The sequence below is a fragment of the Cebidichthys violaceus genome, unplaced genomic scaffold (genome assembly GCF_023349555.1).
Source record: "Cebidichthys violaceus isolate CVI_PGR_0920_01 unplaced genomic scaffold, fCebVio1.0.p SCAF_4, whole genome shotgun sequence".
Taxonomy (NCBI): Eukaryota; Metazoa; Chordata; class Actinopteri; order Perciformes; family Stichaeidae; genus Cebidichthys; species Cebidichthys violaceus.
In genome coordinates, this window is record NW_027176594.1 from 14,717,023 (window position 1) to 14,740,926 (window position 23,904).

The window sequence follows — 23,904 nt, forward strand, 5'->3', positions numbered from 1 at the left end:
TGCTTGGAGTAACTGCAGTGGGGTTCTAAGAAGCTCACAGAGCCTTTGGTTGGATCAACGGGGAGCGGGGAGCGGAACATTAGCATGGAGAGGGAGGGGTTTGTGCACCACGACGGAGTGGTCGGACAGAGGGGGGCGGGGTTAAACGGTGGAGGAGGAGTCAGCTGAGCAACAGTCTGAAAATGGTGTAAACTTAACAACAGACCGTAGTGTCATTGTAGTTCATCATTTTATTGTAGGGGCGTTCTGTTTGGAGGGTTACTGAATGTGTTCAGGTATGTTACCCAGCATTTAAGTGACCTTCAGTGGTTTGCGCTGTGTTTAACGCTGATTTATTTTTTAAATGGCACAAATGAGACGAGAAAAAAAGTCCAATCCAAAGTGAAATGAGGAATACTAATCCAACTAGTGACTGAATTTTTTTTTTTTTAGCCTGGGCTACAAATAATATACTCTTTTTTTTTTATACATTTATTTTGCACTATGATTTTATGGATTCATCACAACAATTCAAGAAGACAAATACCGGCCTTTTTATTCTTAGCTTCAAAATAAAAAATCAATACATTAACATATGGTCTGTAAATTTGAGCTCCCTTCTGACATTACACAGCACTGTCAGCCATTTTGTTGACTCACTTCTGGAACTTGTAGTTCCCCAGGAGGCCAGCAGAGGGCGAATTACAGTGATGTTTTAATCATAAGCGGTGTAGATGTTCCTGTCCTCACGGATACAGCCTTGCTCCTACATAGTCTGTTTCATAGCTAATCCCAAAATCCATATGATGTGGTAGCTGTGCTCCCCCTCACCTCTGGTGCTGTTCTCTCACACACTATCGCACACCAGGCAAGGGCTAGTATAGAAGAAAGAACCCTTGAGGTTCTTGTGTGTGTAAATCCAGTTAGGCTACACTGTAACATGGTGCCTCTGCATTGACGCTGACATATAGAATGAATTGGCATTTATCAATGAGAGCTCTTGTGTTTAGGGAACACTGTATGCAGACCACAATGCCAGACTCGTAAAGGATGATTAACAAACATGTGAACACAGACGTCGAAATGGCTGAAGGAAAATTCACACATACATTTTTGCGCAAAAAGGGGTGCTCGGATATCTATTGTTGAATCTAATACTTATGAAAATGCTACATGTACACAGTTCAGTCTTGTTGTTGTGAGTTAAAGCGCATGTGGAGCAGATGAGCTGTACGTAAGCTCCATGCTCCAAGTAATCGTTATTTGTGCCTCCTCCATCCTCGATGTTCCCGGGTTGTTACCCGGAAATCGGTCTCGGCTCTCAATCTTGAAGGACGTCCCAATTCCGAAAATGCATCGGAAGGATCGGGAAAGGTTTGCCGGAGGAGCTATAAGCGAGGAAACACCGGTGTATCTTTTGCAGAAGTATTTTTTTTTTGGCACCAGTGATGTAAAAAAGAGGCGTGACACACATATTATCACAACTCCACAAATATAACCGTTCCTTTTGAGTTCACAAGTTGTAGTTATTTAAGATGATCAAATATTCTGTCCTTCGTTACATCCAACTCAAATACTTTTAATCGTGACATTATGTTTACAACTGCAAACCACTGCTAACGGCAAATTATTATATCAATATTCGTCACTAATTTGCTGTATTTCATGTTGTCATATAGAGAGACAGGACTGTATTTGTTTGTATTTAATATTTGGCATTCAATCATATATATAATGCATGTCAATCTTTATTTGTACAGTACTTTTTATATAAACATTTGTAGTGCTTCACACAATTAAAGAATGTAAAGGATATAATGTATGTTTGTGTGTGTGTGTGTGTGTGTGTGTGTGTGTGTGTGTTAAATAAGAATGTATGACATCCGTACTTTTTTGTCACATTATGCCACATTATGAATTCAATTAAAAGTGAATATATAAGTTGTAGTGAACACTGTTATGCTGCTCCTCAGATAAAATACAGCGGTATAACAAAACAATAGACAGCTAGCTAATGCAGCTGAGCCCCACGACATATTCAACTAACAACGCTTTAAAGATGCCCCCCCCCGTGGGTGGGACTAGGAGAGGAGGTGAGGAAAGGAATCGAGGACCCACAAACTGGGGAATGAGGAAGGTACCTCGGGGCCTTTACACTTTCAGTTCCCCATCAGGGCAGCAGAGGGCGCAATAGTTCATTCGCTGTTTCGTTTACAGATTTCCATTCACGTAGCTTTTTGAAGTGCCATTTCAGTAAAGAGCATTCCGTTGAACAATCTTTGAATTTAAGTGCAACACCGTTCCCGTCCCGTTTGGTGGCTGATCCAAACCACACAGTTATGAGACATGCTGTGAACAGACTAGATTATTGCAGTGTAGAACTGGATCAGCAGCTCCTGAGACAGCTTGAACATCCTGAGCTGGTGCAGGAAGTTCATCCTATGCTGGGCCTTCTTTTTGTTTTTTAGGTCCAAGGAGATGCTGGATCCCAGAAACCTGAAGTCTTCCACAGCAGACACAGATTTGTTCAGAATGGTGATGGGTGGCGCGGTGTGGGGGGGGGCTCCTCTCAAAGTCCACCGTTAAGAGCGTTGAGCTTAAGGTTGTTCTGACAACACCAGAGGTTCCAGCTGGTCAACCTCCCATTTGTTTGCAGACTCGTCACCATCAGAGTTGAGGCAGTTGACCTTTTTTTGGTGTCTTCTGCTAATTACAGAAGTTTACAGACGAGTCTCCTGAGGTGCAGTTGTTAGTGTAGAGGGAGTAGAGCAGTGGGGAGAGCGCACGTCTATGTGATTTCCCCCGATCCTCACAGGTGGGGTGTGGTACAGTGAGCTGGGTTAGTTTGGAGTGGAGGATCTCTGGGATGATATAAAGAGAATCTTGCATATTTCCCTGGGAGGAAATGTTTCTCCTCTATGGGACGTTATCTGAGGGGATCCTCAAACACCAGTCGTCCGCCTCTAACCCGCCAAGCAGGGCAAAAGCGGGTGGCGGCGGGGGGTGTAAGTGGTTGTTTGATGTCGGAGCGGATGCAAATGTAGATTCATCAAACCTGCAGTAAAACACGTTCAGGTCTCCGGCCAGCTGTTGATTCTCCACAGTGTGGGGGTTTGTGTCCCGCAGGCCGCTCCACACTAACTTATCTTCACAGTAAATATTGAATGGTCAGTCATGGTGCACAGCGCCTGTGTGTCGATTTTTATTTTAAACCTTAATTTGATGCTATGTGTATGAAGACTGGAGCTCCTTAAAGAATTTAACTGGAGTGGGAATTTAAAAAAAGGCCCAGATGTCCTTGGTCTAGTGACATCTAGAGGCAGAGCAGAACAAAGGACACAAAGCTAGTGCAGATACAAACTAGACAACCTGGAAGGGAATGAGTGGAGACAGGACAGATATGTACTACGAGGCTGATTAGAAAAATGGGAAGCAGGTGAGTAAAATAACAGACACTTCTCATAATTAAACATCGAACTATGAAAAAATAATATGAGATACATAATCCAAGCCGGACACGTTTGAGATTTCCATTTATTTGACACCTGTCCAGTGATATAATGATCTAACGGAAGAATGTATTTTTTTAATGCAGAGGTCTAAAGGCCAAAAATGTGTGTACTGTACAGAAGGCCCAAACTGAAAAAAACAAACATTGCCAGCCTCAACAGAGACACATTACATTTAATGTAGCACCAGAGCGCAGTACATCAAGAGAAACGCATCAGAAGGAAGCAGCAATTTTACATTTATTTTGTGGTTATGGCTGATACTGGGGCAGGATAAGATTAGATAAGATAGAAAATGACTAATCCCGAAGGAAATCAGTAAGAATTGGAGTCAACCTTGGTCGATCATTCAGCAGATGAAGAGAATTTAGGGATTTGAAAGTATTCAAAATCAATCCTGAATTGACCCTCTTTCTCCTAGACTGGTGCGTAATATGTTTATTATGTTTATAAAATATATTGCCAGTGTTTCCTCCAGGATTTTATTTCAACAGCGCTGGGAAAGAGTTTTGTCACAGTATGTAACTGTATGTAACAATTGTAATATAGTTTGAGTGTACGTGCTTTAACCTGAAAAGGTACAGGTAGTGCTGCCTATTAGAAAACAAGACAGTGGCATATCTTGTCATGAGGTTGTGCGTCCACCTGGAGGCCTATGGGCCTCTTTGATGGTGCTGGTGTGTAGGTGGTGCTACAAGCGGTAAATGCTAAAATTAGTGTGTTTCGTGTTAAATGTCTCATATTTGATTCCTGTTCCTGTAAACTGACGAAGCACATCTGTTGAGTGTAAAATATTTGTGAATTTGATATACTAAGGTGTATAGAGCAAGGAGCATGTATTTAGTGACAGTGAGCTTAAAGGCCTTTGCACACGAGTTAGTATTTCTTGTCTGAAATTGTTGCACATTTAAAAATAAAAACGACCATGCGTTATGTCATATTTACTTCCCCACCCCGAAACTTTTCTCAGTCATTCTTGTTTTCAGCACCGTAACGACAACGGTATCATCTATAAAGACATCTGATGAGCTGATTCACTTCGTTCATTTGACTCCTAGCACAAAGCACTCATCGACAGAAGTAAAGAACACAGAGAGGTAGGATTTTAGGAAAGTGGCAAGTCATTGCAGAACAACTCGGAATCGATGGTCACAAAACAAAGAATGTACGAAAGATTAGACAGCAGTGATTGTGCTCTAGGCAGCTGAACGATAGCTTCTTGCTAACATCATTCATATATTATCCTTGTTTGGGAGTAGTGATATCTATTGCACCCACATAATTAATTCAGTTCTGCCTTATATTGCAAATTTCCCCATCAAATAGAACCATAAACTGCATCGGACTCAGTGTGCAAGATTTCTGTCCGTAACGATTTTTTATCTAATAATCTGCTCAAAGAAAAGCATGTATTTGTAAATGTATGGGACCCAAAATGGAACCCTGTGGCACATCACAAGACAGAGAAACAGTTAATATACAAGAAAAAATCCACTCAGATGGACGTAAAACCCACTGGAGGGACCAGAAATACTCCCCCACTGCTTGTACTTCTTTGTTAAAATATATGATGAACTGCATTGAAAACTATACTATAGTCAAGGAGTGATCACTTGGATTTCCTGCAAAATCACAATCTATATCACAATGTTATGTCAATTATAAGATATTAAAAGGAATTTTCTTAACTGGCATTCCAGGATGCATATTCCTTCATTCTAGCGAGTAACACCACTGTTTGTGAAGAGCTGTCCTTTTATCTATACACTCTTACAAGCTTCTCATGTGATTTTCTTAAGATTTACAAACCACATAAGCCTTATGTTCATGATATACTGTCACTCGCATGACACATCTGCAGGAATAGCCATATTTACAATTGAGAGACCAAATTTAACTCATTGAGTTTGACAGAGTGGAACAGCATGAATTAAGGAAGTTGTTGAAGGTGCTTCCTGAACATGGCTCAGTGGACACTGACACACTGGACAGTAAGGTACTTTGTCTTGCAGCTAATTACATTTCAGGTCCCATATGTCACACTAAATACATGTCTAACCAAAGGTCTATGTCCCAGTATCTGGCAAAAAGGAAAAATAAATGTCCTTAACTAAAGTGGCAGACAACTTTCTCAATGTTACGCAATAAGAGGTTCATATGTGATGAACATAACATAACACAAATGTGTCGTTGTATACAGTATGTATATGATGAATATCATAGACTGATTTCGGACCCCAGGACGACTAACTGGTACCATTGGCATCCACTAATGGGGATCCTTTTAAATAAACATAGAAATACGAGGGTTCCTATAACAACAACAGCTACTAATACTACTTCTACCACTACTACTACCGGTAACAATAACTAGAAAAGTGCATTCAGTAGTATGCAGATCTCTGCCAGGTGTGTCCGCCACAACTACTGCTGTATTGTGTATTTAAATGAATATAACCCACAATTGGCTAACGCCCCATCTAAACACTAATGGTCCATAAGGCGCTGGACAAAAAAATTTGAACTCAAAAACAAGTGGCGGCGTATGCAGGTAATCTGCTTGTTGTCGTCGTATAAGACACTTCATACAATCTTGCCAAAAACTCATCAGGCGGTCTGCCAGCGTAGCAGCGGCTGAGTGGCGACGATGAACTCAGCAGTCTGTGTACTGGTTTTTCCATTAGTTGTAAGCTGTTAGCCAGACACTGTACAAAACAATAAAAAGTGAGCAAACTGTTTCCCCTCTACTGTGTCTCTGGGCGCAGAGCAGTGTCTGAGGGGTGGTGGTATACTTAGCAGTGTGTGTACTGGTAGTTCTGTTAGCTGTTAGCCAAACACACCGTCCAAAAGACATAAAGTGAGCTACCTGTGTCACCCTCACTGTGCCTCTGGGCTCAGACTGGGGCTGGGGTTCAGCGACGCACTCAGCTGAATTATCACTAGCGGCCCCTAGTGGCTGGTTAAGAGCAGTGAGTGAGTGAGAATCAATGGCGGTATAACACATGCTATAAAAGCTGTTATAAGAAGTCACTGCAAAGACAAGAGGGCGTTGGGCATGCAGCCAAAACTGGGCACCCAAATTATTATCCAAGTAGCTGCCGTAGCATACAAGATTAGTCGTGGACAGACACTGAGGTGAACAGTCACTCACAGACCCACGCACGGACGAATGTGAGCGATTGAGCGACAATAAAAATACATCAAATATTAATTTGGGCACTTTTGAGGGTATGAGATACATATTCAGAATGTAAATCATGTATTTATTGTTGAGACATTAATAAAAACAGCTCTTTCAAAAAAAAACATGGGAATGTGCTTTTATTAAATAAAGAATAAATTACAGTAATAAGACATTAATGTATAACTCAATATAACACTGAAAATGATTTCTCAATGTGTCACAGCAACTTGACACAGCAAAAGTGGTTATCAAATAAATGTACATTGTGAAGTTCTACCAGTTCAAAGGGATGAGTGATATGTGGATAGCGGGCTGTCAGTTTAGTTACAGGAGTTAAGACAGCAGCGATTTTACCTCATGAAATAGCAATTTAATGTACACATCACACATTCAGAAGTATTTGATCAGTTGAAGTTGCAGTGATGTGTGAACTGATTGGCTGTAAGCAACCAGGCAGTACGGACACAAGCATGCACACACAAACACCGTTTCAAATGTCTGCTTGAAACCTTTGACTGCACTTTTTGACGACACATTCCATATCAAAATCGCACAAACGTGTATGATTGTATAAAATGATGACTCAACTTAAAACAAAAAAGATTGATGGATAGCGAAAGATTTAATTACTTGTAGTTTTGGCATATTTGTGCTGCACGGCAGAGCAGTGCAACTGCTGAGTTCCCAAAGAAAACTCGGTAAACATGATTACAACTTAGTAAATCAAATTGATTTGGAATAATTGCACCAACAGTTTGAGTGCATACCACTGGGGTAATAGAATTAAAGTTTCTTGTAAACCTGATCTGGAGAGATATGTAAGTTATCACTGACAGCAGTGGAGGATCCACACTCTGTAAACTTCATCAGAATATAACACTGGACTGTGTGAAAATGTACCTAAAACTCTCAGCGGTCGGAATGTCTGAGGACATGGAGCTGGTCCGAGTGCCTACTGAGTCACTGCTTAAACGTGGCAGAGTGCTGCCCCCCAGTGGTGGACAATATGAATTGAATCATAAAAATGGCATCAACACAAATACTGGTCACCACGTTAGAGTTCTGTTTTGTTCATAAAAAAGAAAAACTTTGCACAAGACATCAAACAATTTTAACATTTTCTGTCCACCTGTATCATGTCATTGGTGGGATTTATTTTGGGTAAGAAAATATTCTTTTCCTGAGTGGCCAGTGGGTTTGGTGACGAGAAAAATGTTTAAAATCTACCAAGCGAAAAAAACAACAGCTTTAACTTACATGCTGCAGGCTTTTAGATTAACATTAACATTGGGGACATGTTGTCCATTTAGCTGTTAAAATAGGCCACAAAGTCAATCAGACAAAAAACATGTAATATATATTAAAACCACTGATCTGTTTGATAATTATCCTCCAGGGTCATTGAAGGAGAAGATGCAGCTAATGCGAGTGAGTACAAGCATTAATGCCCATTTCTTTGTTTGTGTGCACTGTTACGGTGAATCGTGGAGTCACAGAATCCACAGTATGCACAGTCATGCACCCTGTGGATTCTTTAATTACACACACACACACACACACACACACACACACACACACACAAAGAGTTGCATTTCATATGTGAAGGATGTTTGTAGCTTTCTCTCATTTTAGTATGCAGGTCTGTGCACGCAAACTATTTTTAAATGGAAAAATCCAACACAAACAGGACGGGGAACGTTTCATTTGTTTTCTTTGTGAGGGTGGGCATAAAAGAAGACGGCACAGCAGTGAAGCCACGGGGATTCTATCCTTCAATGAACTGTTGCTGCTGAGAATTTTAAAGAAGCAATTTGTAGCTGTCTCAGGCTGTACAGGAATTATGATTATAATATTTTCAGTTGCTTCACAACACTAAAACTTAAAATGTTGCCTCTTATACACATAATAATGTGGCACTTTCTAATCCTACACTAACCGTTTGATGATAAATGATAACTTGTTTTTATAATGGCGCTAAGTTATCTGTTTGGGAATTTTCTTTCTAAACATTCACCAGAACGACTTTGAAATTGAACCAGAGGGGGTTTGATGTGTTTGTGGGGACGAAAGTGTAGAAGACGATGGGCGGAGTTAGGGATAGCAAAAGAAAAAAATCACATGTTTAAATGACACCGATTTTTACAGATTCAAATGTTTTTCCGAGCATGCATCGATGCCGTGGTGACAATGATAACAATATTCTGTAGATTCTGTAGATTCCTTATTCTCACGCTGACTGAGCTGACTACAGGTTGCTCTCTTGGGTGTCACTGGAGGATATTGGGTGGAGGCCGCCGTTCTCGTTCAGTCTCTTGGCACGATATGTTTCATAGTGAATGTTGTGAGTGACCTCCTTCAAATCCTGGAGGTGAGACCTGAGAAAGAGAGGCACAGGAGCAGAGAGGGGACATGCTGTGAGTTATGTATACATCTATTTGACAAGGAAGTATCAGCATTATTACGTTATTGTGATTCTAATGTTTTTGTTTTAATGTGGTGCCCACTGCAGGACTGGACCCAGGAAGCAATCTGAACCAATGGGATTTGCCACAGAGTAAAAAATTTTATTTTACAGAATATATACGATTCAAAATGCTTACTATGTGCTTAGTCTCGCAACATTATTTATGTGTCACCACAAATAGTATGAGTTGATGAATGGATTAGTTGATCATCAGAAAAGAAATCAGCAACTATTTTCACCTGGGCTCTGGAAATGTCTAATTTTCAGACATTTTACATACCGAAAGTTTATTCAATAAATCAAGAGCTAATCAGCAGATTATTCCATAATTAAAATAATCACTAGCTGCAGCCCTATTATTTTTACCCACAATCTAGTTATCAATAATCAATAATTTTATGATGCAGAAAAAGTTACCCAATATGGCGTCTCTTATTGCTCCTTAAAGGTGCTATGTGTAATACCTGGCCACATGCTCCAAACAAATAGGGGGCAGCATTTCACCTCTACTGGGCCAATACAATCTACATTTACAATAATCAGTTATTAAAAAAAAACAGCAATTATTAAATAACAGCAGGGCAAGAATATGCAAAATTCTACTTTCAGTTAGCCTTTAGCTAGTAACACAAATGTGCCAGGGTTATGATCAGCAAACAGTCTGTCCATGAGCCCGCTGTGACTCCCTGTGCTGGGGTTTGCGCTGAATCAAACTTGCTACAGTTAAACGCTGCCTGAAGGTCCGTCACCACCTGCTCTCTTCCTGGCGAAGTAGTACAAAATGAAAAAATACGTTTTCTCGTTTCTTCCACTTTGGATTGAATGCAAAAAAAACAAAAAATGGACTCTAACTCTTTAAAGTCATGCGTGTTTGACTCTACCTCTAACTCTACCTCTTCGTCCACTCATGTTAGACTGAGGGCGGACCAGACGCTACAGTGACTCACTGTCACCTCTTGAGGTACAAGTGGTATGACAGGACAGGGCGAGCCGAGGCTAGCTAATTAGGATGCTCATTTCAGTAGATATCTCTGCAACACATTACATAGATGTCTTTGACATAACCTCAACACTCTACACAGGCTGATCTTACACAGGCTGATCTTACACAGGCTGATCTTACACAGGTTGATCTTACACAGGCTGATCTTACACAGGCTGGTCTTACACAGGCTGATCTTACACAGGCTGATCTTACACAGGCTGATCTTACACACACTGATCTTACACAGGCTGATCTTACACAGGCTGATCTTACACAGGCTGATCTTACACAGGTTGGTCTTACACAGGCTGGTCTTACACAGGCTGATCTTACACAGGCTGATCTTAAACAGGCTGATCTTACACAGACTGGTCTTACACAGACTGGTCTTACACACACTGATCTTACACAGACTGGTCTTACACAGGCTGGTCTTACACAGACTGATCTTACACAGGCTGGTCTTACACAGGCTGATCTTACACAGGCTGGTCTTACACAGGCTGATCTTACACAGGCTGGTCTTACACAGGCTGATCTTACACAGGCTGATCTTACATAGACTGATCTTACACAGGCTGATCTTACACAGACTGATCTTACACAGGCTGATCTTACACAGACTGATCTTACACAGGCTGGTCTTACACAGACTGATCTTACACAGGTTGGTCTTACACAGACTGATCTTACACAGGCTGGTCTTACACAGGCTGATCTTACACAGACTGATCTTGCACAGACTGATCTTACACCTTTAAGTCTTCAAGTCAGTACATTTAAAAGGCAATTTTACCTGATCAGGAAGTCTCTCAGCAGAGCAAACTCACAATGGTTTGGATTTTCAACTGCAAAGAAAACAGAACATCAAATGTCATATCTTGTCCTTTACCTGACACAATCAATATTAGCTCTATGTATTGTTAAAAAATCATACCTACAGTATTAAGAAAGGCCATATGACTCACCTTCTACAATGCCCCACGCCGTCTTCCTCCCCAGAACTCGTTTGCCATTCACTTGATATTCTTTGTCGCTGCCCACCACAGCAAAGGGTATCGCCTCCTATGGACAGAGACATTTCAACACGGCTCAGTGCACCGACGAGAAACGCACAAGGTTTATGAGATGTAACAAATACACAGCATGCCCCAGTGCCCTGACATTATGTTTGGAGGAGGGGAAGCAGGGAAAGACTCAATGCATAAAAAGAAAGAACAGAACCACTTACTCTGATCTTGTCGTTGTCGCTCTTGTCCTCCATGTCCTCATCAAACTCTTTCTGTGGGTAAAACTCAATCCCGCCCATCTCCAGCTCCTTCCTCACCTACAACACAAACCAAAGCCAGTGTACCCAACATCCTGGAGAGAGTATTTCAAAATAGTCCCATCCATATTTGGATCCCTTAAATTATTTTTTTTAACCGTGCATTATAATTTATTGGCCACCTGGGGGCAGCAAAAACAATCAGTAAAAACAACATTGATGTTATAAATCTCATACACAGCTGATTATTTACACATCCAGTAGACAGAAAACAACATTAGCTTTCATTTGTTATCTGGCTCTTCAGCTGCTAAATGCCCCACTATATTCACCAGCTGGTTTGGTTCTGAGGAGGTAGTGCTCCCTGCTGTGAGAGTGGTGTGACTAAACCAAAAATACCAAAGTAATACTAAAACAATGAGTTAAAAGATGCTAAAATGCTACGTAGAAAATAGTGGAACTGCAGAGTTGGGTGATGATTCTCTGTGTATTTGCCATGGCTGTCTATATAGATGGACGACAAGTCTCCACCACAGACTGTGTAGAAGAAGTGGACGTAGTCACCGTGACATCACCCATTGTGGACTGCTGTTTTTAAGCCTCGACTTTGACAATTTGACCGTCGCCATCTTGTTTTTTTACGAGAGGGTGGAGCTAAGTACAACTGAAAGCTGAATAAGGCATTTTAGGTGACCAAAATGTCACAATTAACTTTCATGAACTGAAAACACTGTGAAAGGGTTAAAGCTGTAAGACGAAAACAGACCAGACGTGGAGACCTGTCAATCACAAGGTAACCCCGCCCTAAAGCATAGCCTGCTTTATGGTCTATTTGACTCTAAATGGACCATCATTTACTAAATGAACATCATGCTGTATTGAAGAAGACTTGAAACTAGAGATTGAGACCATAAACTCATGTTTACAATGTTTACTGAGGAAATAAATCAAGTGAGAAGAGTCATTTTCTCATAGACTTCTATACAATCTGACTTGTTTTTGCAACCAGAGGAGTCGCCCACTGATGGCCATTAGAGAGAATGCACTTCCTTATTGGCTTCACTCTTCAGACCTGGAGGTTGCTGCCTGGTCTCCACTTTCTCTCAATGTACAAAAATGAAGCCAGAATATCCCGGGGGCGCGATCAAGATGTTTTAGCTTCACTTTTGGGGAGATGTCATAGCGTCCATCTTTATATACAGTCTATAGTTGTCACTATGAGCTTCACCCTTCACATTACACATTTACAGTTATTTAATCCTTTGTTAATGTGAAAATATTAACTAGAGCAGCTTTAAATACCAAAATACATATTGCGCATGACATCCTGGAGTTGCAAAATACATTTGTCTCTGTAGAGGACAAACAATGAAATGGAAGATAACTCAAGCATATCGTTAGTATTACTTATAGGCATTGATATAAATGAATAGTGTTATAGCAGAAATAAGCTAATATTGGCTGATCTATAGGTCCGGGACATTTATCAGTTCAGACTCACCCGCTGTTTGAACTCCAGTCTCTCCTCAATGGTCATCGTGTCTGACTTCGCTATGACGGGAATAATGTTGACCGAGTGACTCAAGCGCTTCATGAACTCGATGTCGAGCGACCGCAGACTGGGACAGACAGACAGACAGACGGGTAGAGGACAGAAAAGAGAGAGGGTGAATGAGTCAGTAGATTTAGGGGCTGTGATTGTCCCAGAAGACTCAACAGTGAAAAGAGACTCAGGATAACAAATAGCAGAGAGAGGATCAGGGATTGTATTTGTCATGTTTCGTACGTCTGAATACCTTGACCTAGTCTTGCAGTAATTACAAAAGACGTACAGTGTGGATGCTAATTTAAAAAAGTGGGCTTATCATTGGACAAAGGTTGTGTCCCAGTACTTGTCTGACGGCACACAAAACATCCTGCCGGTCTCAATTACAACAGCTAAGAAGAATGGCTGTAATACACGAAAGGCTGAATCTGTTCATCCATTAGAGAGCCATTTCACAGCTGTCAGCAGCAGCTAATTGTGAGGTGTTCAGAGGAGAGAGCGCTGTGTGCAATATAAAGTAGCCCCTGCTCGATTTAAGGCTGTGCCGATCTGAAACGAAATGTCGAGAAGAAATCTTTCGTTCTGACAAAGATGAACTCACGAGTGTCCAGTCGGGGTGATGAAATATATACAGCAGTGCACCCTGGTGTCGGGGATGCGCTTCTTCCTGGTGATGTTGACCTCCTCTTTCAGGAACTTCTCGTACTGCTCATTGATGTACTTGGAAATGGGCTCCCAGCTGTGGATACGGCAGAAGAGGTAAGCATGAGGGGGGGACTCGAGCAAGAGAAGGGAGGAGAAGAAGAAGACTTTTACGAGAGTGGGAGCATTTTTTAACATAGCTTCAGGGGGAACTAGACGCATTGTTGTATTTTGTGTGGTGACGAGTGAACAGTTATTCTCGGTGAGATAAGGCAGTAATGATGACATTTATGAGTCTTTTTAGAATACAGGAGGGGGGAAGAAACCCACCAGTTGTCGTTATTGATTTGGTCTCCAAAGCCCGGGGTGTCGACGACTGTCAGCTTCATCTTCACACCGCCCTCCTCGAGGACTGTAAAAAAACCACACAAAAAACCCCATAAAAATAAACCACAGCTGTTGCTTTGTATGTGGAAACACTACCACGTCTACGCAGCCAGTCTGTATTCGATGGGTATCATTCTCTATCTGAACATTCAACAGAGAAACAGCAGCAAACTAAGTAAAAACAATGATCCGGTTGTGTCTCTCTAGCAACAGCGTAATGATGTCGGGTCACTGTCAGCCGCGGGCGACGAGTGCGTGATCGTGTAACAACTCAAAGTGAGATATTCACAAATGTTACACATGGTGGATTTACATAGGAGGTACTCTGCTGTGTATTCTGGCTAATTAGGATTCCTTTCAAACCCAAAAATGGCGGCGGTTCCTTGCTGCTCAGCTCGCTTTATCTCCAGCAGGAAAGCGTTGTGCACCGTGGAGGAATATCACAACGTGGATGTTTTAGGAAAGAAACTCAGTAATGAGGGGAAACAAGTCAGATTCCTCACTCCACGACATTGTTAGCGAACCACAGATTGAGCCACATTCAGATGTGTCAGCAGGGGTCGCTCACTGTTACCATGGAAACACCGCTCTTTCAGTTCAGAGACCCGTCTGGCGTTTTGGAAGCAAACTTTTTAGGTTTCAAATGAGGTAATGTTTAGCTTTATGCAACTGTGTGACCTGTGTGAAAGTAGTCCCTGGTATCAGCAGAATGGAGTTTGTTTTATGAGACAGAACGACGTACTCATAGTGACGGATATATTACTCCGTCTGTACCTGACCATGACTAAAAACGTAGCCAGAGTTCGAGTCATGCTACTTGCTTCTTTGGACCTATTTGGATTTGTTCGTTTGTCCTGACTGATCACCTTAAAACACCCTGGTTTGTACCACGGACACAATAAACATCTGGAAATCAAGACGGTTTGAACTTATGTTGGACCTGCATCCGAAAATCGGATGATAGCAGAAATCCCATCACAAAGATCGAGTTAGCTGAACCTTAAACAATCTGTTGACTGTTCATCAGATTTCAAGCCAATCCATTTATCAAAGTATAGACATGTTGCAAACAAAACCACCAGTTGTGAACGGTCACAGTAAACAAATCATGGAAGCCTCTCACACAAAGTACCTGCAGAAGACACACAAGTTGTTGGCCCGTGCATTTGTAGCTCAGCTGAAACCAATGCACCGACAGACTGAAGCAGGCCATGTGGGACATGCGGTCAAAGATCTGTCTCTAGAGAAAGAACGGAAGCTCTTGCTGCTTCACTCACCGTGAGACACGGCTTTGATCTCAACCGTTTTGGGGATCTTCTCATCGCGGGCCCACCCTGCACTCCTCCTGCTCACCTGGGACTTGAACAGGGTGTTCACCAGAGTTGACTTTCCGAGACCGCTGTTACCTGATACGAGGGGGGGTGAACAAGGTCAAAGAGGAGGTAAGATTAAAGAAAAAGAGATTCTTCATCTCAGAATCAGAGATCAGAGACAAGGAATAAAAAAAATGAATTCATAATATTTAATTTCTTTAAAACTATTCTCTTCACAGCTCTGTGACTCACCAACAACCATGATATTGAAGTCAAAGCCCGCCTTCATGGTCTTCTTCCTCATCTGCTCAATGATGGTGTCGATGCCAATATACCCCAGCAAAGTGGATCCACCGCTGGACCTGTGGGAGCCTGCATGACCGTGACCTCCATTGTGTGCTGCAGTGAGACCCCCAACGTGGCCCCCAACGTGGCCCGCTCCATGACCGACGTTATGACCCACAGCATGGCTGGCAACGTGACTCCCAATGGGGACTGGAATGGCACTGGGAGGCAGAGCTGAAGAGCTGATGCCTCCTCCTCCGATGCCCGGGCCCTGGGGCGGGAAGGGGCTGGAGGGGGAAGGGGCCCCCACATTCGGGGGCTTGGCGGGGACGGCTGGTTTGGGTCTCACCTCTGGAGGAATTACGTCTGACATGTCTGCAGAAGAAACAGGAGAGGAAGGTATAGAACATGGGTTTTCATCAGCAGAAAATACTTCCACATGAGGAAGTAGGCCAGTGGAGCAGGCCGAGGCCTCGCCTCCCTGTGACTTGTTCTACTTTGAAGAAATGGGTTACGGTCATCTTAAAGGGTTAGTTCACCCAAATGAGCAAAAAAGATTGTCTTAACGTATGTATCAGCCAATAATAGCTTAGTGCTGATTATATTGGTATCCGTTGGCTAATAACAAGAAATTACAGAAACACAAAAGATGTGTTTGAAGTTGTTTAAGAAACAGTGACATCACACGTTTTGTTCACCAGAGAGCACTGACACGGTTGTTGTTCTGAGAGAAAATGTTCTACTGAGGACCTATCTGGGTTACAATAATCTGACAAAAATTTGCATATAAAAAATATCAATATCAGTACCTGCCTCAAAAGTCCCAAAGTTTAGGTCTCCTTTTTACCTTTTTAATACTGCAACAATTAGTGGATGTATCAATTAGTCGATGGACAGAAAATGTATCAACAAGTGCCTTGACTAATCGTTTTGAGTCGTTTTCTATTTAAGAGGAAAAAGCCAAAATTCTCAGCTTCTCAAATTGTTGTTTTTTTTCTTCTGTTTTCTTAGTCTACTGTGACAGTAAACTGAATAACTTTGCACCAAAACAATACACTTTAGGTCGTTACAATGGCATTTTGACTAATGAAAAATGTAGTTGTAGTTAATTGATGACGAACCTCGTCGTTAGTAGCAGCCCTGGTGAACACAACTGAAACTATACATTCACCCCTATTGTATCAGAGTTTCAGCATCATATCACAGCATTTGCGTGGCTTGACGCCGCCATGTTTCTGTGAACTGATCCTTCAAGTGACGCAAACAATGCGGGCAGATGGTGACGGTAACAGGCATAAGGTGGACCACCTCAGGGTGTATACATGGATCAGCCCGCTGCCATGCTTTAAGTCCGTGCGTCCGCAATGCCAGATCCAGATGACCCGGATGATGCGGGTCACTGAGGCTGTGGCTGTCACTTTGATCCATCACACACTTTTATCCCCACACGCAGTCACAGATAAACCAGATTTACAGAATTATGTCAGCATTACATTGCAGGCAAATCGCACTTGACGACTGAAACAGACTGAAACGGACAGTAGCTGCCGACATGAAAGCTACGACCTGCTTCCTCACTAAAAATAAACCCCCCGTTATTTTTGCTCTGGGTGGCGGAGCTTAATTAACGCGAAGGGCCACGCGCACTGTGGCTCCGTATTTAAGCAGAACCCCTTTGTATGTGTTTTAATACAACACACGAGGTTAGCTCCATCACAGCCTGTCGACCCCCATTGTCTCTCTGCAGGCAGTCATGCTGGATAATCACGTTAACAGCTAGCGGCAGCTCCGCGTTAGCCGCTAGCTAACGGTGGGCTCGAGCGGCTCCGATGTTTGATGTAGCGCGAGCGTCACACTCACCTACTCCCGTTCAGTTGACCCGCGGAATCTGCTCTCAGGTGACCGGCTGATCAGTTGTCGCTCTCGGTCCGAGAACAAACGACGTGCATCCAAACAGAGAGGTAACGAGAGGAGCGGCGGTCATGTGACTAGTCTGGGTACCTCTCCTCGCCTTCCCTCCGGCCGTGAGCCCCCCTCTTTCGTTACCGTGGCGACAAGAGGAGAGGGAGTGGGGAGATGCAGCGCGCACGCGCAGTAAACATTCACCTCAAAGGGACATATTCTTTGGTACAGTGTCTTCTGACAGTGATGCGGACTATTTTTAGGGAACATTTGGGATTGCATTATAATTAGACAAAATTATATGGTGAAATACGGTATTGAAAGAAGTATTCAGATCATTTACTTAAAGGGATAGTACACCCCAAAATCAAAAATAAATACTTCACTCTTACCTGTAGTGCTATTTTATAATAATTATTTATCTACATTGTTTTACAAATTTACATTGTACTACATCTTTTTATTTTTTTAAACTGAACATGTTTGTATTTAACATTTCAAACTGAATTTCAAACAAATAACTGAAATATATCGCAACTATATATATACCAAATGTAGTGGAAGTAGAATAAAATTTAAATACCCAAGTAAAACTTAGATACATTTAACCAGTGGTGAAACCAATACAATCAAAGAATCTCTACAACAATGGTTCCCTTTGCTACACAAAGTTGAGTTTGTTTCTTCTGACTTTTTTTTCCCGAAATCTTTTCTTTTTTCATAGTGCAGCTTTTAAGTTTGATCCATCTCCATGGCAACTCATCAAACTCTATCCACCGATGAAGAATGTGTCATACAGTTGAAGGCTCCAGGAAAGAGGAGCTGGTAAGCGGACTCAGAGCTGATGGACATACAGTATGCAACCCGTGGCTGCGAGACGTACAGATTCATAATTGTAGCATTTTTTAAAACCTCTATCAGGGCTATAACATAACTTCTACCAGCAGCAGTTACACCTCATTAAGTGTTTGTGATATTGTTTAGTAAAATGGTTCTTCAGAGTGTTACAGGAAGACAAGCTGAGTTGCTCTCCTGTCGTCCCTCTTTTCTCTTCCTTTCTGCATGTTTTTGTTGTGTCTGTTCGTCTCTGCGGAGGGCTGTATTGGCAGCCCTCCGTCACTTTGACAGAGTGCTAACTAACGTTGTCTTGTCTCTCCTCAGCACATCTGTTTGTTACTCTTCTAATGAGGACTGACGTTTTAAACCCCCCTGCTATCCTCTTTGACCACCCCGTTAGACAGAAAATTATCGAACTCTTCAAAGATTAAACCACAAGAGATGAGAGTCCCTGTCTGTCATGTGTGCTTTGAGGGATTTCTTGACTCTCTTCAGTTAAAATCAAGCGGTTTTGATAAGTCTGTACTCACCCACGTACACTGATCCAGGGTAATACATGGTGACGTAATAGGGGTCCTCTGGATCCTCCATGATCAATGCTCTCTCTGCTGGAGGGTAATTGGGTTGGCGTAGAGGAGGGGGAGCTGCTGTTGTTGTCTCTTCTGTTCTCTGGCTCACTCTGTGCCACGGCTGCGATGGCCGGCCAAAGACCCCCTTTGAACTGACGCCAAAACTGTTTGTGTTGAATGGGCAGTATTCCTCTGGGGGATATTCTGGTAGCTTTGCGGGCTCCCCGTGATGATCAGATGGTGCAAAAAGATCTGTTTGATTCAGCAATGTGTCACTGAAGGTCGCCTCTTTGTGGCTGCTGTTTTGTTTGTGATCGGACTGATGCTTGTGTGAGATAACATCAGGTTTTGAAACGATCGTTTTTGACGTGGCGTACTCAACAGAAGCAGGTCGGGAGGCCTCCTGTGTCCAAGGGGCCAACAGGCATGTCCTAGATCGATTTAATCTGTCCGCACACGGAGGAGACACCGTTTCACAATCGATGTCTCTTGACTGGCAGCTGTAATCCTTTGAAACACAGTCAGACTGACTCACCAGGACGGGAGCCTTCGACCAGAATCTGTATTTCTGAGGAGAGTTTGCATCTTGAGACGCATTGGTTTGTTGTGAGAGTTTGGATGGATTCCCCGTAATTGTCCGTATGTTGTTTTCTTCTTTAGGTCTCCTGAGATTAGACGGAAATCTCGTGTCTACGTTTGTGTCATCGTTGAGGTCAAAACGTCTTCTCCTGCTCTCGACATTGGGTGACTGGTTCACGGATAGCTCGGTGGAAAAAGACATTTTGGGAGTCGTTGGTGAAGCTGCACTTCTCTCAGAGTACCTTAGTTCATATGGGTGATCACTGGAGGTGAGATTCCTCCTCTGAGGGAAGTCTATACGCTTCCTGTGAAGGCTCAGACTCGACCGAGTAGCCGGTACATCAAACGCCGACTCCCTCTGAACAACATGAGCAAACCTAATCCCCTCACACTCTGAGAGGGATGTTTGTATACCTGTTGCTCCACTTGGCAGAAATTCCTGCTGCTGTTTGATGTTTGACTTGGGTTTAGGGATTGAAGTTACATTTATTTCCCCAGGCGGAGGCTTTAGTTTATCTCTTGCAATATTTTCTTTTTTACTTAAACCAACTTGCGATAAGCAGGAGTTCTGAGACATGGCTGCTTGTCTCTGGAACTCAGAGTAAGTCTGGTGTCGAGACATGGGACAAGCTCTCCTCAACGTGGGATGAGTAAAGTCCAGGAAAGCTTCTTGGTCAAGAATGTCCCGCTTTGCCTCATGTGAAGACCTCTGTTTGACGGACTCAGGCTCAACTTTAGCGTTTGATATGGCAATCGATCTGGCTTGCCTTTCCTTAGCGACAGGAGAAGACTGCTTGCCTCCTCGGCTATCCAGACTCATCTCTTGGGAAGTCGGAGATGGACTCAGTCTGGGTGTTGGGACGGTCAGAGTCGGAGACACACTCAGCTTCGGCTGGTGCAGCAATGGAGGAGGATCGCTGAACTGTGAGGCGGGGACACGGAGAGAATCCCTTGGCTTCGGTTTGAGAGTGGGAGAGGAATTTGTCATTGAAGCAGGACAAACAGAGACGCTGGGCTTTGCAAAGAGAGCTGGAGAGCTGTGTGTTTTGGGTTTGGTTCTTGGGAGCGTTGAGGCTCTTTCTCCGTGGTTTCCTCGTGAACACAGACTTGATTTACTCCAAGTGGGCTGAATGGATGTCTTGGAGGAACAAATTGGGACAAAAGATCTGAAGCTATAAGAGGGGAAAAAAAGTGTAAACCATAAAATTAATTCAGCGCAATATTTACTACATAAACCTACTAATAGAACACAAGCTTTGTTTACCTGTCAGCGTTTTGTTTTGTGTTGTGTTTTTCATAGATGAGCCCCTTCTCGTCAAATGATGGGATTTTGATGGCTTTCTTTTTGATGACAGGAGACGATAGGGACAGAGGAGGAGACAAGCCGACTGATGGACGTCTGGAGGATGCTGATACTTGAGGGATCGAAGGTGCCAGGCGGTCAGAAACACTCATTCTGTTCTAAGTTGTGCAGGAAGAGATGAAAAGAAAAGACTGATTCAATAGGGTTGTGAAATGGAGGAAAGTCAGCATTCAGATCCTTTATTTATGTAAAAAAAAGTATCAATACCACAATGTAGAAGTACTCCATTACATCTTAGAGCTGCCTTTAAAATCTCACTTGAGTTAAAACACAGAAATATCTGCATTACGCAGCAAAACAGCCGCTGTGAGGGTTACATCACCATATTCTATATTATGAGATTATTAATACTAATGCATTTGTGTGTGGCTGGTATTTTACCGCTGTAGCTGGTTGAGGTAGAGAGAACTTTACCTACTTTATATACTGTTGGGTAGTTAAAACCAGCAGTGCATCATATTTTATGAATGCAAAGTCACCAACTGTAAAACCACAGCTAAAACCACAGCTGTAAATTGGAGTAAAAAGTACAATATTTGCCTCTTAAATGTAACGGAGTAGAAGTATGAAGTAGCATGAAATGGAAATACTCAAGTAAAGTATAAGTACCTGAAAATTGTTTTTAAGTACAGCACTTAAATAAATGTAGTTTGAAACACTGTGGTCTGAAACCACATGACAAATCTTTATAATGACAAATGCTACATTTTTAAGTCACAATAGAGGAAAACGGACACCAACCTGTTGTCTGAAGCAATGTCTCTGCTGTGAACACACTGAGTGAGTAACGAAGTCACAGAGTGCGAGACGGGGAACTCAGCAGCTGGAAGTGGTGGGCTCTGAAGTGCCATTCTCTCCATTCCTCCACACTGAGGCTGCACTGTTTCACTCCCACGCTGGTTTCTGTTTTGGTTTGGTTCATGGGCCGGCGTCTGTAGAGTCTGAATGTGGTCTTGTTTGTAGTATTCTGTCTGATGATATGTAGTTTATCTCAACCTATAGGGGTCGGGCCCCCTCCAAAGGGTCACACGATTCATCTGAGCAGTGGTGACATGATTAATGGGGAACCAAAGAATAAAAACAAAGTTCTGCCACACAAATCTGTATTTTTTTATTTTCCTTTCTGCTAATTTGTGAAATACTGGACACCTTTACCTCTTCGGAGCCTCAAAAGGTTATTTTGAAAATAAAAATGTAAAGAGGAAATGTCTCCAGACACTTTTTTGGAATTCTTTTTTTTGGGGGGTAAATTCTTAATTTGAAAACTAACTACAGCGTTCAGATGAGTGGAGTAGAACTATTAAGTAGCATAAGTAATCAATCAAGTACAGTACAAGAACCTTCAAATTGTACTTGAGCAGAGTACTTGAGTAGATATAATTACATAAATTGTACATATTATTTACTCAGATACGATCGACTTCGTAACAACATGCGGAGATTAAATCCAAAGAGTTGAGGATTGAACAGTTTTATTTTGTATCAACCAAGGAAGCATATGATCATCAAAAGAGGGCCGTTACACACCCACAGCTTCCTCACCATGCTGTCAAGTAAAAACAATGGAAACAAACAAAAATATACACTTTCGAGCATTACCAAATACTTGTTTTCTGTCATCTTGGTCCATCTCGGATGATCTTGGCACCTTCAATAAAGTCACTCTTAACACCATTTTTTGGCATTTTGGCACTAACAATCCAACAATGCTTCTCAGCCTGTGCTGACATCACCGCAGAGAGAGAGAGAGAGAAAGAGAGAGAGAGAAAGAGAGAGAGAGAAGAGAGAGAGAGAGAGAGAGAGAGAGAGAGAGAGAGAGAGAGCGCGAGAGGGAGGATTAAAAACCCTCCCCCCAACTGTCGACCAACTCGTCACACTCATGTCGTTCACTTCACTGATTAAATGCACAATATGAGTAAACTTTGTGATGTATGCAAAGCGATTGTCAGATTACAAAAACGTATGTAAAAGTTGGCACGAGTATAAGATGGGGGTGAAATTCACATGTCTAAAGGGGCAACATGTCCTCCGTCCACCTGCGGGAAGTCTGCTGCTCCTTGTGCATCCCCCCCGAGCTTCACTTTTCAATCGTGATAAAGTTGGAGATCAGAGAAAAGATGGAATGGTGGGACTGGGCAATCTCCCCCCACCCACCCCCACCCCCTTCCTCTTCCATTTTCCTTCTCCATCTTTTAAGGTGTTGGCTCCCATCAGCACTCCTGTCCAGATGGTCCCCCCCCCCCCCCCCTCCGCGCTCCGCCCCCCCGCTCCGCCTCACCCTCTCCATCATATCAGGGCATTGCTATCGTCGTCTCTGCAGTTCACACTGGCCACCAGCGGGTGATGCCGGACCGTTTTGTTGCTCCACTTGTGGGCGTCCTGCAGCCCGGGCTCGAGGAAGTACAGGCACGCTCCGAAGCCCGCGAGCACCAACACGGACACCAGCAGGTAGAGGGGGACGAACCAGTCCAGGAAGAGCCACGACATCGCTGCTGTCGGAACAGAGGGGACGGGATGGGGAAGGGTGGAGGAGGAGGAGGAGGAGGAGGAGGAGGAGAGGACATGACGGAGAAAGGAAAGGATAGGAGGAGAAGAGATTTAAAAAAAAAAGTGATCCTTCAGGGTGAGATATCCCGCGTGACAGACTGCAGCATCCCATTATTTTCAGCCATTTCTTTAAAAAAGCCTTCCTCATTACAATCACAGGCACTAGGGATCCAAGACATTACACAATCAGCTCCCAGCAACATTTTAAATTGGAAAAACACAGACAGGTGTTGCACTCTAAAAATAGAGCCCAGTGGAAAAAAAGAGAGAAAAAAGCCACCGTGCTTACCTGCGGACGCTGCTGAATCCGTTGGGCGTCCTGGTCTCAGACGGTCTGTGATGTGCAGCAGCGGCCGCGAGTCCCAATCAAATCACCAGATCGGTTTTCCAGCGCCGCAGCTCCGACTGTTGCATGTGCTCCTCTGAGCGGCACAGAAGCTGCATGCGGCTTCATCCTTCCAAGCTCCTGGCTCTGACGTTTAAAAAAAAAGGAAGGGTGGGGGTTGCCATGACAACACCCCTTGCTGCTGGCGGAGAGGATGGAGA

General features: G+C 43.0%; 1 protein-coding gene across 1 annotated transcript; it reads right to left on the bottom strand.

Annotated features, from left to right (window-relative positions):
- Positions 1–6,793: 6,793 nt before the first annotated feature.
- Positions 6,794–17,599, bottom strand: septin3 (septin 3). The gene is made up of 10 exons (XM_068727391.1): positions 17,422–17,599; positions 15,529–15,936; positions 15,241–15,369; positions 13,907–13,988; positions 13,536–13,673; positions 12,890–13,007; positions 11,353–11,448; positions 11,090–11,186; positions 10,918–10,969; positions 6,794–9,047 (listed from the first exon to the last, which is right to left on the bottom strand). The coding sequence occupies exons 2-10, from the start codon at positions 15,932–15,934 to the stop codon at positions 8,918–8,920; spliced, it is 1,248 nt and encodes a 415-aa protein (XP_068583492.1). The 5' UTR covers positions 15,935–15,936; positions 17,422–17,599; the 3' UTR covers positions 6,794–8,917.
- Between the last annotated feature and the right edge of the window lie 6,305 nt (positions 17,600–23,904).

Bases quoted from the DNA above. Each gene is read 5' to 3' on its own strand.
- septin3 (XM_068727391.1), bottom strand. From the start codon at position 15,934: ATGTCAGACGTAATTCCTCCAGAGGTGAGACCCAAACCAGCCGTCCCC. The intron at 11,449-12,889 runs GTGAGTCTGAAC...TTTGTGTTGTAG, and splicing joins GACTGGAGTTCAAACAGCGG to GTGAGGAAGGAGCTGGAGAT. The intron at 11,187-11,352 runs GTAAGTGGTTCT...CTCTGTCCATAG, and splicing joins GCGACAACGACAAGATCAGA to GAGGCGATACCCTTTGCTGT.